At 41.9% G+C, this 13,926-nt stretch overlaps 1 protein-coding gene across 1 annotated transcript in view; it reads right to left on the reverse strand.

Annotated features, from left to right (window-relative positions):
* FRMPD2 (FERM and PDZ domain containing 2) overlaps positions 1–13,926 on the reverse strand; it is a gene marked incomplete at both ends in the record, with an annotated part of 96,861 nt that overhangs the window by 34,123 nt on the left and 48,812 nt on the right. Inside the window, 3 exon segments of the mRNA XM_082673625.1 lie at positions 2,188–2,335; positions 6,012–6,197; positions 11,426–11,581. Coding sequence (XP_082529751.1) covers positions 2,188–2,335; positions 6,012–6,197; positions 11,426–11,581 — 490 coding nt within the window.

The raw sequence follows: 13,926 nt of genomic DNA on the forward strand, positions 1-13,926 counted from the left end.
AAGGGATACCAAGAATGTCCCAATGCCACTGACATGTCAAGCAGAGCGAATGGTTTCTGTCCACCAGTGGAGGGCGGGGGCAGGGAACTCACAGCCTAACTGTGGCACCAGGAAAGTAGCTGACATATATCCAAATCAGTCTAGATGTCAAGGCTGAAGCCAAGGTTAGTTAACAGAGTTTCAAGAGTACAGGAGCCAAGGAAAAGGTAAAGGGAACCAGGGCAGGATCCTGGGCAGCCACTGCAGATCTGCAGAGTCTCATAGCCACAAGCTCATGGAAGGGCCACCGGCATCCCTGCAGCCCCCTGCTATGCATCTGAAAGGGCTGAGTGAAGGCCTGTGGTCCCACTCTGCAATGCTGACAGATCCTGCCTGATTTAGCCCTGAATTTATGCACTTGTAAAAGCTTGTTGATTTTTCTCTCTCCCCAGGGAACCAAATATAACTATAGAGTAATATGCTTGTTTAGACACTTCACAGAAGAATGACTAAGAAACATTTGGAAAATGTCCAACTTCTTAACAATCAAAGAAATGCCAAATGAAACAACACTGAAAAATCATTTTTCCCTATAAATGAACAAAGATAAACATGATAATATCTATTCCAGCAAGGATGCAATAAAACAGGCACAATGATACTGGACATGGGAATGGCACTCAGGAAAACAGGAAGGGCCCTAAAAATGCCCCAACCTTTGTACCCCAAATCGAACTGAAATCTACCTTAAAGAAATAATACACAATACAGAAAATTTTTCTTCCAATGATGTTTACTGCAATATTATTTATGTTATTGGAAAATGAAAAGCAAACTTAAAATCTAGAGGAATGATTAAGTAAATGATTGTATTTCCACACTACTCATCCATCTATGCATTCATTCAAAAAAACATGTATTAACCATCTCCCACTTGACACACCTCTGTTCCATGCTGGAACCGTAAAGGTACGGGGACACTGTCCCTGCCCTCCAGGAGCTCCCAGCCCACTGCAAACTGGAGGCAGACACATCCACAAATAAAAGGGGCAGAACATTACAGGTGAGAAGACGGAGTCTGCACAAGAGAGGGAGTAGTCAACTCCAACTGGGAAGGGAGTACGGGGGCAGTCAATCAGGAGGAACTTCAAGGAGGAGGTTGTCCTTGAACTTATTCTTGGAGAATGAGGCTTATCTTGGTGGTCTGAGCCTGGAAGGAGGCAGGAACAGCATTGTAGGTGGAGGCCACACAAATGTTAGATTCCCCCAAACTCCTATGATGGTAGAATTTGCAGTTTGAGAAAATAGCATATTATGAGCGAAACAGGCTTAGAAGGACTAATTTTGCTAGTAAGCCCAAGAAGTCTTTATAAATATTTTATGTTCACTGATATCAGGCAATAAAATTGATATTGATGATGTTTCACACTGTATCTCAGCAGGTAAGACATAATTAATTTACATTCATTATCTCCAATTCCCTGGAAACATAATGGAAATGCTACTCTGCAATTTCAAAGAAATATTTATATATTTATTTGGTTTCGCTGCAAATAATACGCCACCTTTGTTTTCTGTATTTGGTTCTACGTCTGAGCAGCAAAATTGTTGCTGAGCAGCAATTTTGGTTCCTAGTTGATCCCCCGTCCCAGGACTGCAGGAGCCAGTGACACAGCTTCCCTGTGAATTGACTGGCACCTAACAAAACCCTCCACAAGCAGGAGCTGCCGTTACTAGTCACATGGAGCCATGAACGCCAGACACTCATTCTAGATGAGCTACAGACAGCACACACACTGTCCTGTTGGAGCGCAGCGCAAACCTGCCGGACGGCCAGTTGCTCAACTGAGGACACCAAGGCTCAGAGAGGGCAAGTGAGCGGTCCAAAGCCACGCAGCTAGTAAGTGGCACCTCTCTGAGTCTGTTGAACTCCAGGCTCCACATTCCAAGCCTGGAGTTCCCAAACTTTCATCTGCATCCAGATCACCTGGGTTCTTTTTCGAATGCAGATTCTGATCCAGGGGCCTGAGGTTCTGCATCCCTGGCAAGCTCTCAGGTGATGCACATGCAGAGACCACTCTGAGTATGAAAGGTGAAACCACTATGTTATATTGTGCCCTCTTATAAATGAATAGGAAATAATGGTGAGAGATCAACAGCAAACTGAAAGCCAAATATCTCTAGGTTGAGAAGATGGTGTCTACTCACCAGTTGTAACTCCGGGAGAGCTCGTCCGAGCATTAAATCCATGCTGGGCGCAGCAGAGGCCCAGTAAATATTTACAGGTCTTGGCTGAATCAGTGACAAACATGTGCTTTTTCCCAGTGATGCTGCTTGTGATGATGAACTTCTTTCGCTGAGGGAAGCAAACACAGACTTTAATATATTGATCGTTCTTACCTATCCATTGAAGCACAACTATCCAGAAAGTAGCCAAATGCTGGAGCCGTCAGTTGGATACCAACGTACTAGGCATCCGGAAGTGTGTGGATGTCTGACTATGGCCCAATATTTTTTCTTAGATTAAAGACAACCCCTCTTTTTATTTTTTCCTTAATTCGTAAATCAAATGTTTGTTTATTGGGCAATTGCTATCTGCCAAGGAGTGTGGCAGGTGAAAAGAATATGAAATGAGTTCAGTACAGGCTTGGCCCTCAGCAAGTAGTGCATTGTGAAAGGCCATTAAATACACCTATAGTCTGCATTGTCCAAACACCCAGAAATTGAAGGCAAAATCTCAGCTTGCATCATTATAGAAATGATAAAAGCACATCTGTATGCGCATGTTTCGTGCTATTATGTGCCAGGCTCTGTGCTAAATCCTTTCTGTGTATTAATTCATTTCATCCTCGAAGCTATAGAATGAGGGAGGTCCCATCATTATCCTTATTCTACAGATGAGGAAGCAGATGGAGACTCCTCAGAATGCAGCAGGAACTGAGGTCACATCCCCAAGAAACGCTTCCCTACATTTATATCTTCAAGGTCCATGCACAAAGTGATAATATTTGTACAGCTCACTGTGATAAACTGGAGAGGATTATCTATATGGGGTTATCTATATGGAGCTTCCTGGAAAAAAATCCGTAAATTTTTGCAATATAAAATTCTAATAAGAACAATAAAATACAAAGTAATAGAGATTATATTAGATATGAATTTATATATAACTTCCAAATAAAATCTCTATTCTAGATATTTCAGTAAGAACCTTGAGCTTGCTCCTATAAAGATAACTTTATAAATACAGGGTTTGTGCTTGAAAGGGCCCCCTGAAACTCCTGAACCTCTTTAATGCTGATTCCTTTTAATTCACAATAGTCACCATTCCTAAGAAACTCCATTCACACAGTCAGATATTAACAAAAGACAGATAACTATTCATTGCTTTTCCTCTAACTCCTTTTTATCACTAACCTAATTTCAGACAATTTGAGCATTCTCTAAATACCCTTTTCTTATATTAATAAATGTAATGTTGAACCTATACTAATGTGAATGGATTCTGAATCCAACTGAACTATACTATATCTAGTATTTTTTTTGTATAATGTGTTTTCTCAAACATTCATAGATGCTGTCCTACTAGCCTTACTAATTCTTCCTTAGTATTCAAATTATAATAATGTCTAAATTCCGCTAGCTAATCATTTTATTCACACTTTTGCAAAGTTGAATATTTGCTTAGAATCCATCTACTTTTTCAGTATGCGTTGATATGGTTTCATACAGTCCTGACCGCTCAGGTATTAAACATTTTAGATAAGTCATTTTTTAAAATTGAATAACTCGGGACTTCGGTGGCACAGTGGTTAAGAATCCACCTGCCAATGCAGGGGAAACGAGTTCAATCCCTGGTCTGGGAAGATCCCACATGCCGCAGAGCGGCTGGGCCCGTGAGCCATGGCCGCTGAGCCTGCGCGTCCGGAGCCTGTGCTCCGCAACGGGAGAGGCCACAACAGTGAGAGGCCCGCGTACCGCAAAAAAAAATAATAATCTTTTTTGTGTTTGGAACTTTGCGTCCTTGTTCTTGAAGAAAGCCCTACAAAGCCTGTATTCTCCAAGATTTCAGGCATTTCTCTCCAGACATTTTAACTACTGCTAATACCCAAGAACAGTTACTAACATGGAAGGTTCATCATTACACAATGAATGCTTTCTCGATTGAATAATCTTCTGAATTGATGTCTCTGTCATAGATGGGCTGCCAGTGCACCTACAAATCATATCCATTGAAAAATGGCATTTTCCTCTATTCCCTTTGCTACTTCTCTCCAGGCTGACAAAATACATGTCTGCAATTGTCTGGAGCATTCCGGCTTCCACTATTAATTAAGCGAATTTGGAACCAGCTTCCTGAGCTCATTCTCGTATTGTTCTTGGAGTTCCCATTTTGTGCTTGCAGAAGTGTGAAGAGTCCAAGTCATTTTCTGTGTAAGACGCCTGGTTTGTGGCAAGCAGCTAGTGACATTACCTCCCATGATGACTTTTCCATAAAAAAAAGGATATTTATGCTGAGGAAGAGATTGGTCATCAACATGAAAATTCTAATTAGTGACAAGGGTGTTTTTAAGCTACTAAGTTTGTTTTGTGAACCTGATGATATTCCAGCTTTAATCAAGAAATTGTCTATGGTCGTGGGGAAAATAAATATCTGTAAAAATTAAACCAACATAAATATAAAATACTTAAGGGGACTTAAATTTTATGGCTTCAAAAAATTCTATTTTTCAAAATTACTTTGTAGGTTGTCTGCATTTCTACAAATGTTTTAAAAGAAATTACACTGAGAATTTTGAACAATTAAATATGAGATAAAGAAAATAGGAAGTAATATAATAGTATTGAATAAATTCAATAATTAAAATTCTTCAAATAATCTTTCAGTGGAATTAAAGTTATTTGAGTCATTAAATTTCTGAAAAGTTCACAAAAATAAATATCAATTACTTTTAGATAATGTCAAAAATATTTGGGAAAAAGTCAGTTTCCTGATATTATAAAGGCCACTTTAATAAAATTATGCTCAATTATTATTTATTTTTAGATGTAAGCTTTTTTTCTAAGGAAAAACAATACTTTATTATGAAATTCTATCAAGAATCACACTTTAACAATTACATCAACTTCAGTAGTCAAGATGGGAGAAACACTGAGAAAATGAATAAAATCAATTATGTTCTGCTTAGGAAACTTTAACATTAGATAATGATAATGAAAACAAAAACCAAAGAATAGATAATGAAAAAATATCTCATTAGTAGGAAAAATTTTAAAACCAAAGAGAAAATTCAATAGAAAGAAAAACTAAAATGTTTCCTGAGCCACAAGTCAAACAACTTCATGTTTTATAATGAAATCGTTGCTGAAGTTATGGGATACTGACCCACAGGACAGGCAGGTAGATTAGCTACTGGAGCATTCTCTGCTATGGGGACACACGTAATGTTTTTGATGTCAAATTTATTGTAACTGAATTCAAGAAAATGGTGTTCAAATGTTATTTCAAACATTGTACATTTAATAGGGTTGTTGTTTTGTTTTGTTTAAATGTCTGACAAAGGTTTGCACACCTGTAGTCCATGGGAGACAGGCCAGATGCCTCGGTACAATGTGTGCAAAGGGAAAATTAAAATACAAGGAAAATGTTTCAAAAGCATGCAGACTCCATTGCACCTACTATACACTCTCCTCCCCCATCTCCCACCTCCAACCTTGCTCTCAACATCAATAGATTCCCCAAATTAAAAGAACTTCACCCAGAGGGAAAGTGTAGTCCTTTAGGCCAATGGCTGCCCATGGGGGTGAGGGGGAACTAGGTGACGGATGGCAGAGAAGAAATGGCCTCGTGGGGACCCTCAAACCCCCTGGTAGACTTCTTCCAAATATGTAACAGTCATCGGAGTACAGGTTAGCTGACAGGCTGTGAGCTTATCTTCTTAGGAGAAGATCACCTGACCTATCGCTCTTTAAAGGGATAACAGATCAAAGAAAAATGAAGCATGGGTCATAAGCAACTGAGTGACACTCACATAGGCCAAAATCTTTTCAATTTCTCTCCACTGAAACCGTGAAGTCGCAATTCTGCTGTTGTTTCTCACTTCGTACACTATGACCCCCTTGGCACAGAGCCCCAAGGCCATCTCTCCTCCTGGCCTTGTCTTCTCTGGGAGAACTTGGTAAACCAGCACACCATATTCCGGGAGCTGCTGAGTCACCTGGAATGAGAAAAAGGCCAATTAAGAAGAGACAGGCACATTGGTCTAAAATAATGGATTTCAAACCATTCCATGAAGAAAACACCTTCACGTATGTTCTGAAAAAAAAGAGTAGGATTGCCAGATAAGCTTAGGAAACACTGAACTAAACAGATCTCCTTACTATAGAATTCCTCCGTACCTCTAATATGATAGTGTTTTTCTATTTTATTAACCCAAGGAATCCTTTCCTAATGAAGTACCTTAAGACACTTGGAACACAGTTACTATGAAAATGGTACAAATAAATAGAGTAAAAATATTCTGAACAAAGTTGTAGAATTCAGACTCTCTTGAATCATCTCAAAGTAAAGAATTCTTTTTCCCAAAGTCTACTGCAATACAATCTGGTACAACCCCTTCATTTTACAGATGGGAAAACTGAGGCCCAGGCACAGAAAGCAAACTTCCAAACGGTTAGCATCACTGTTAAAGCAAGATGAGCCATGAACATCCTGCAGAGAAAATGACCAATCACTGGCACTTCTCACCATGTAGCAGTGCTTTGGTGGGGTCCCCACAGCACAAGATCTGTCTTCAGTTTACCAGTTTAGGAGACGGAATTTTGTCAGGGGCATGAGGGTCAATCAGAGCTGGGAACTGCATCAGGCCAACCAAAGTCTTAACAGGCCAGAGTATAAACCTAACACAAATGTTTTTATGTCTGAATGGTAATCATGTCTCTATTCTGGTCTCTACCATCTTCTTCTTCACCTGGAAGACTCCAGTTTTTACCAAACGGTTGATGCACCTCAGCTCACAGCAGGGACATCTTGCTCCGGGCATTTGAAACCCTCTCAGAAGGGTTTCACTGGTGAGATCTGGTATCTCATCTCTACCCCTGAGCAGAGGGCTCTATGTCCTGCCTCATCTCTCTCATCCCCAGGTGGGGTCACAAAAGTGAGGACAAATTATGGCTTTTGAGAGCTCCTTTCTCAAGCCCTTTGCTGACCTTTCTCCTTCTGCTGGTGAGTAATCTGTGCAGATAGGTTACACTGCCTACGAAGCCTACAGCTCTTCACATGATCTTGATTGCATTTCTGGACCCTGAACCTCCCCGCTTTGTTTAACTTTGGAGAGACCCTCTCACTGTCACTATCATCACCGTCATCATCATCATCCAAAACGATATTTGTTGGACATTGGTGCTGAAGTATCCAATGGCCAGACCAGGCATGTACTTAAAGTATGACAAAGCAGGACCATCCCAAAACAATTAGGTAAATTCTTTTAAAGAATTTGATGTGATACAGCAAAGGAAACCATAAACAAGATGAAAAGACAACCCTCAGAACGGGAGAAAGTATTTGCAAATGAAGCATCTGACAAAGGATTAATCTCCAAAATTTGCAAGCAGCTCATGCAGCTCAATATCAAAAAAACAAACAACCCAATCCAAAAATGAGCAGAAGACCTAAATAGACATTTCTCCAAAGAAGATATACAGATTGCCAACAAACACATGAAATAATGCTCAACATCATTAATCATTAGAGAAATGCAAATCAAAACTACAATGAGATATCATCTCACACCAGTCAGAATGGCCATCATCAAAAAATCTACAAACAATAAATGCTGGAGAGGATGTGGATTTGAAAAGGGAACACTCTTGCACTGCTGGTGGGAATGTAAACTGATACAGCCACTATGGAGAACAGTATGGAGGTTCCTTAAAAAACTAAAAATAGAACTACCATACGACCCAGCAATCCCACTACTGGGCATATACTCTGAGAAAACCATAATTCAAAAAGAGTCATATACCAAAATGTTCATTGCAGCTCTATTTACAATAGCCTGGAGATGGAAACAACCTAAGTGTCCATCGACAGATGAATTGATAAAGAAGATGTGACACATATATACAATGGAATATTACTCAGCCATAAAAAGAAATGAAATTGAGTTATTTGTAGTGAGATGGATGGACTTAGAGTCTGTCATACAGAGTGAAGTAAGTCAGAAAGAGAAAAACAAATACCATATGCTAACACATATATATGGAATCTAAAAAAAAAAAAAAAAATGGCCATGAAGAACCTAGGGGCAAGACAGGAATAAAGACACAGACTTACTAGAGAATGGACTTGAGGATATGGGGAAGGGGGAAGGGTAAGCTGGGACAAAGTGAGAGAGTGGCATGGACATATATATACTACCAAATGTAAGGTTGATAGCTAGTGGGAAGCAGCCGCATAGCACAGGGAGATCAGCTCAGTGCTTTGTGACCACCTAGAGGGGTGGGATAGGGAGGGTGGGAGGGAGGGAGATGCAAGAAGGAAGAGATATGGGGATACATGTATATGTATAACTGATTCACTTTGTTATAAAGCAGAAACTAACACACCATTGTAAAGCAATTATATTCCAATAAAGATGTTTAAAAAAAAAGAATTTGATGTAATAGTTCAAAAAAAAATTAAACCATTAAAGTCATCATCATCAGAATAGAGATGCCTTTGTTAGAGTTGCTTACATTTTTTAAATTGTTTAGTATTTATTTTAATTTTTAATTTTTTAATTATATAGAGAGGGATATGATACTGAAGTACTTGGAGCCACAAAATTCTTAAAATGGTAAAGTGCCATTCTGTAATGGAGCAGGACCCTGTGGGGCCTTCCTGGGATAGACACACACACAGACCCCGCCATGTCTTCCGCCTGCCTCTTGATTGTAGAAAAACTTTAGCTTCCTAGTCCTTCCTCAAGTTCCAAAGAATAAATTTAATCAGACAAGTGAGAAAACAAAGGAAAACAGTCAAGCAAGACAATTTAATAAGAGCCGTTAAACAAAGTTAAGAACGTGTAATTCCTCCTCAAAGGCTATAGATAATATTCTGAGCCATATTCTTTGAGCTGTTTTGCAGATACTGAAACCCCCACCAGGAGGAAGAAGTTAACTGTATGCTGACCACCACCAGCATGTAGACCCCCAGACTGGTTGGAACCAGAAGGTTGATGATGTTGACTCCCAATTACCTCACTGCCAACCAATCAAAAGAATGTCCCTGAGTTGATCACACACCCCACAGCCCTCTCCCTCACCCTGTCTTTAAAAACCTTTCCCTGAAAGCCATCAGAGAGTTTGGGTCTTTTGAGCATGAGCTGCCCATTCTCCTTGTTTGGCACCTGCAATAAATGCTGCACTTTCATTCACCACAGCCAGGTGTCCGTAGATTGGCCTTACTGTGCACGGGCGAGAGGACTAAGTTCAGTTCAGTAACAATTCTAAACATTTCTCATGCATTTATTTCATTTAATCTTCACAGTAATCATAAGAGATAGGTGTAGCCTTGAAACTGGTAAGATCGCATACAAATCAAATCTATTTAGTGTTTTCCATCAAAGACTAAAAAAGAAAGTTTAGAGATTACCATACTAAGTGAAGTAACTCAGACAGAGAAAGACAAATATGATACTATATCACTTACATGTGGAATCTAAAAAATAGTACAAATGAACTTATTTACAAAACAGAAACAAACTCACAGACATAGAAACAAACTTATGATTACCAAAGGGGAAAGCAGTGGGCGGTGGTGGGGGTAGATAAATTAGGACTATGGGATTAACAGATACACACTACTATATATAAAATAGAAAAACAGCAAGGATTGACTGTATAGCACAGGGAACTATATTCAATATGTTGTAATAACCTATAATGGAAAAGAATCAGAAAAAATATATATCAATATATGTATATAACTAAATCACTTTGCTGTACACCTGAAACTAACGCAATATTGCAAATCAACTATAGTTCGGTTAAAAAACAAAGATACGCCCTAAAAAATTTCCGCATTTTTGCTTACGAGATGGTGGCTTCCTTTACAACCACTTGTCATCCTTCAACCAGAGGAAGGAGGGACACAGTGAGCCCAGCACACTAAGCCAGGGCCTGGGCAGAGGCGGGCCAGGCATCGTCTGCCTGCAGGAGCCTCTGCAGACCTGAGTCCTTAGTCTCTCTGCTGGTTCTATGGTCCTGTGGCCACTTTCCATCAGATGTGTGCTGATGGCTTTGAAGTCCCCACTTGTCTCTCGTCAAGGGAATGCTGCATCCCCTTAACAAGGACGCGCATGAAGGCTGGATAATGGAAGACAGTGAGCGCTTTTCTGCCAGGGCTTCTCAAATGAGATGCTTGAGGGATTACACTGTGCTAGGCGTTGCAGACAATTCCAAGTGACTGACCAAAAAAAAAATGGACAGACCTCACCTTGGCAGTTCTGCTTTCAAATGACTGTCTCTATCAAAGGCAAGAAAACACAGAATATTTCTACCTGCTTCAGGAGACTTTTGTACAAAGAAATGTATAAATCCTGGAGTTTCCTTTTTGAAACTGATCCCCAGATCTAAAGGCCTCACCAGGCACATAACCCTGGGGAAGCTGGGGGCCTCCTCCCGCGTGCCCCCAAGCTCTACCTGCACAGGCAGAGCGGCAATTCCCTCCTACCCTGAAGTAAAGTAACTGGTACTATTATTGTTCTCATTGGGCAGTTATCACAGTGTTGCATGCCTCTGGGTACCCATCTGTCCTCCCTACAAGACTTGGGACTCCCTGGGGGCAGGAAGCATGTCCTTTCTGTCTGTTTGCTACTGTGCTTGGTCCACTGCAGGTGTAAGTTGTGGAGTGAGCAAAAGCTATTCATCGGAGGCTCTGTGTGCCCACAAACATAAGGGACTGAAATATCACTGCTTTTGCTAAAGGGCCAAAGAAAGAGTAGACCAGAGCTGCACCCATATGTATGGACCACACCACCCATGCTGTGCTGAGAACAGTTGCCCGGAAGGCTACAAACCTGAAGTCTTCCAATGGCTTTGCTTTTGGTTCGCACTCAAGTTTTTTACTTCAGTTGTCAGAAATGTCTCTATGAGAAATGTGGTCTCCTCCCACTCACCGAATAGCGACTGTGAGCTCCAAGATTGAAGAAAGGTCCTGCCATAACCACCCCAGCCCAATAAATCTTACCCATTTGGGGGGATCATTTCCAATGCCGTCTGCTTCCAAAAGTCTCTCCTTGCCCCACAGGGCGATGTAGCTTCCTTCCTCCCAAAGGCTCAAGTCCCTTGGTCATACTTCCTTGTGGGTCTGAGCACATCCAGCCCCAGAGAAATCTCTGGAGGGGATTGCCGACTATGTGCCCTTGAACACCGATACACCCTCTCAAGAGTCCAAAGGCCTCACCCTCAAGAATTCCAGCTCCGCATCCTCTCCCCAGAGCGCAGGACTTAAACGGTGCAGCTCTGAGACTTCGACTTGGACCCGGAGAGCCGTCATCCTCTCAATCAGACTTGCGGGGATGTAATCTTCAACTCGAAAGTAGGCTTTACTCTCTACCTGCTGGAAAGATGCAGAAGAAAAGAGGTGCCACAAGACGCCTTCTATGGGAATCTGAGCAGGACAGCAGCCTGTCTGCTCCTTTAAAGTGCCCACCGGGATATCATTTTCTACCATATTAGAGATTGGGCCAAACCATGTGACAGGAACAGAAGGGAGCGAGGAAAGAAGCCACCTGTTTTTGAGCCCCTTCTGTATGCCACGTGGTGCCCAGAACACATTAGCTTTCCGTCCTCACGGGAATCCTGTGAGGACAGTATTATTATTGTCATTGCCAAGATGCACAAAATGAACAAGAAAGGAAGTCATTCAACAGGGCCAAGGTCACACCACTTGTAAGTGACAGAAAGAAGATTTCATCCCCCAAAGCCCTCACACATTCCACAATGCCACTCCACTTCCCAAAAGGCACAGCGAAACCATGGCCCTAAATCTTTGTTTCTATGTATTCATTTAGCGCTTCTGTCTGCATGTGCTACCAGTACACTGTCCCCTCTCACAAGGGAGGTCTTAGCTGTGGCACCATCTCTCCACAGGTGATCAAGAAGTTGTCCCCTGAACAAGAGAAGATCTGACACCCACACCCTGCCCCAGGCCAGAGCCTACATCAAGTCTACTCTTCTGGGAACCTGAGGCTGCAGCCCACCAGGAGTTGCAGGAAGATCTTCATGACTCAGCATCACTTTGATGTTAGGTTCCCTGGTACAGACTCCGGGGCAGAGAGGGGTAGGCAGCTGGAGGCGTGGTCTCAGGGTTCACTGTAAGGAATGAGGAAAGTAGAGCTTGGCAGATGGAGAAGCTGACCCTTCCCTGGTATTCCTGAATCAGGCCATCCTAGTCTCAGGAAGCCCCTCGCAGTCTAATCTTGGGCAAGACAGGTCCCCACAGCTGAGGACAACTGCCCATGAGGGAGGCGGCTGGGAGCCGAGAGCACCTGGCCTTCTTGGGGCTGGGATTGGGCAAGTCGGTCTGATGAGGGGGTCTGAAGGGAGCAGCACAGCATCCACTACACCCCATGCCCCTGGTGTGGCACAGGAGTCCCCATGTAGCTGTGGACTGAGAATCCTCCAGCCGAGGGCTGGCCCATGCCAGTTCTGAGCTCAGCTCAGAGACGCAAAGGGAAAGAAATTGCTCAGCAATCCAGTGCATAAAAAAGCATTCAGAATGCTATCAGGGTGGCCAAAATCCAGAACACGGACAACACCAAATGCTGACAAAGATGTAGAGTAACAGGAACTTGCATTCATTACTGGTGGGAACGCACGATGGTTCAGCCACTTTTGGAAGACAGTTCTTCAATTTCTTATGAAACTAAACATACTTTTACCATACGATCCAGCAATCGCTGATATCCTTGGTATGTACCCAAAGGAGTTGGAACTGTACGTCCACACAGAAACCTGCACGTGGATGTTTACAGCAGCTCTATTCATAGTTGCCAAAACTTGGGTGCAAAAGAGGTCCGTCAGTAGGTGAATGAATAAATAAACTCTGGTACATGCAGACAATGGAACATTATTCAGCACTAAAAGGAAATGAGCTATCAAGTTGAAAAGACATGGAGGAAACATAAATACATATCATTAAGTGAAATAAGCCATTTTGAAAAGGCTGGATGATTCTGACCTTATGACATTCTGGAAAAGGCAACACTATGGAGACAATAAAAAGATTGGTGGTCGCCAGGGGTTGGGTGGAGAAAGAGAGAGGAATAGGTGGAGTACAGAGGATTTTTAAGGCAGTGAAACTACTCTGTATGATACTATGATAGTGGGTACGTGTCATTATAAATTTGTCCAAACCCACAGAAGGTAAAACACCAAGAGCAAACCCTAAAAGTACTATGAACTCTGGGGGATAACAATATGTCCGTGTGGGTTCATCAGTTGCAGCAAATGTACCACCCTGGTGGAGGACATTGATCGTGGGGGAAGCTATGTATGTGGCGGCAAAAGGGTATCTAGGAAATCTCTGCACTTGCCACTCAATTTTGCTTTGAGACTCAAACTGCTCTAAAACAAGTCTACGAAGCTTTTTTGTAAGTATGTAGGACCTTTGACCCGGCATCGCATTGCTAGGACTATGTCCTAGAGAGGTCAGCCTGAAACTAAAACAACTCCAGCACGAACATTTATTTCTATGTCATTTAGGTTAAAAAGAAAGATCAGAAGCAACTGGAACAATAATAATAGTATTATTACCACTCACACGGCGCCTCTAGGTGATGCCCACCAGTGAGAGAACAAATAAGTAAACAAAGGTCCAGCCCTGCTGAGGCATACCGCATGGCTATCCCAAAAGCTCATTAGGAAAGCCAGGGGAAGACATACCAAGGAGTGAGAAAGCAG

This window comes from Grampus griseus, assembly GCF_964374135.1.
Source record: "Grampus griseus genome assembly, chromosome: 16".
In the NCBI taxonomy this organism is placed as follows: domain Eukaryota; kingdom Metazoa; phylum Chordata; class Mammalia; order Artiodactyla; family Delphinidae; genus Grampus; species Grampus griseus.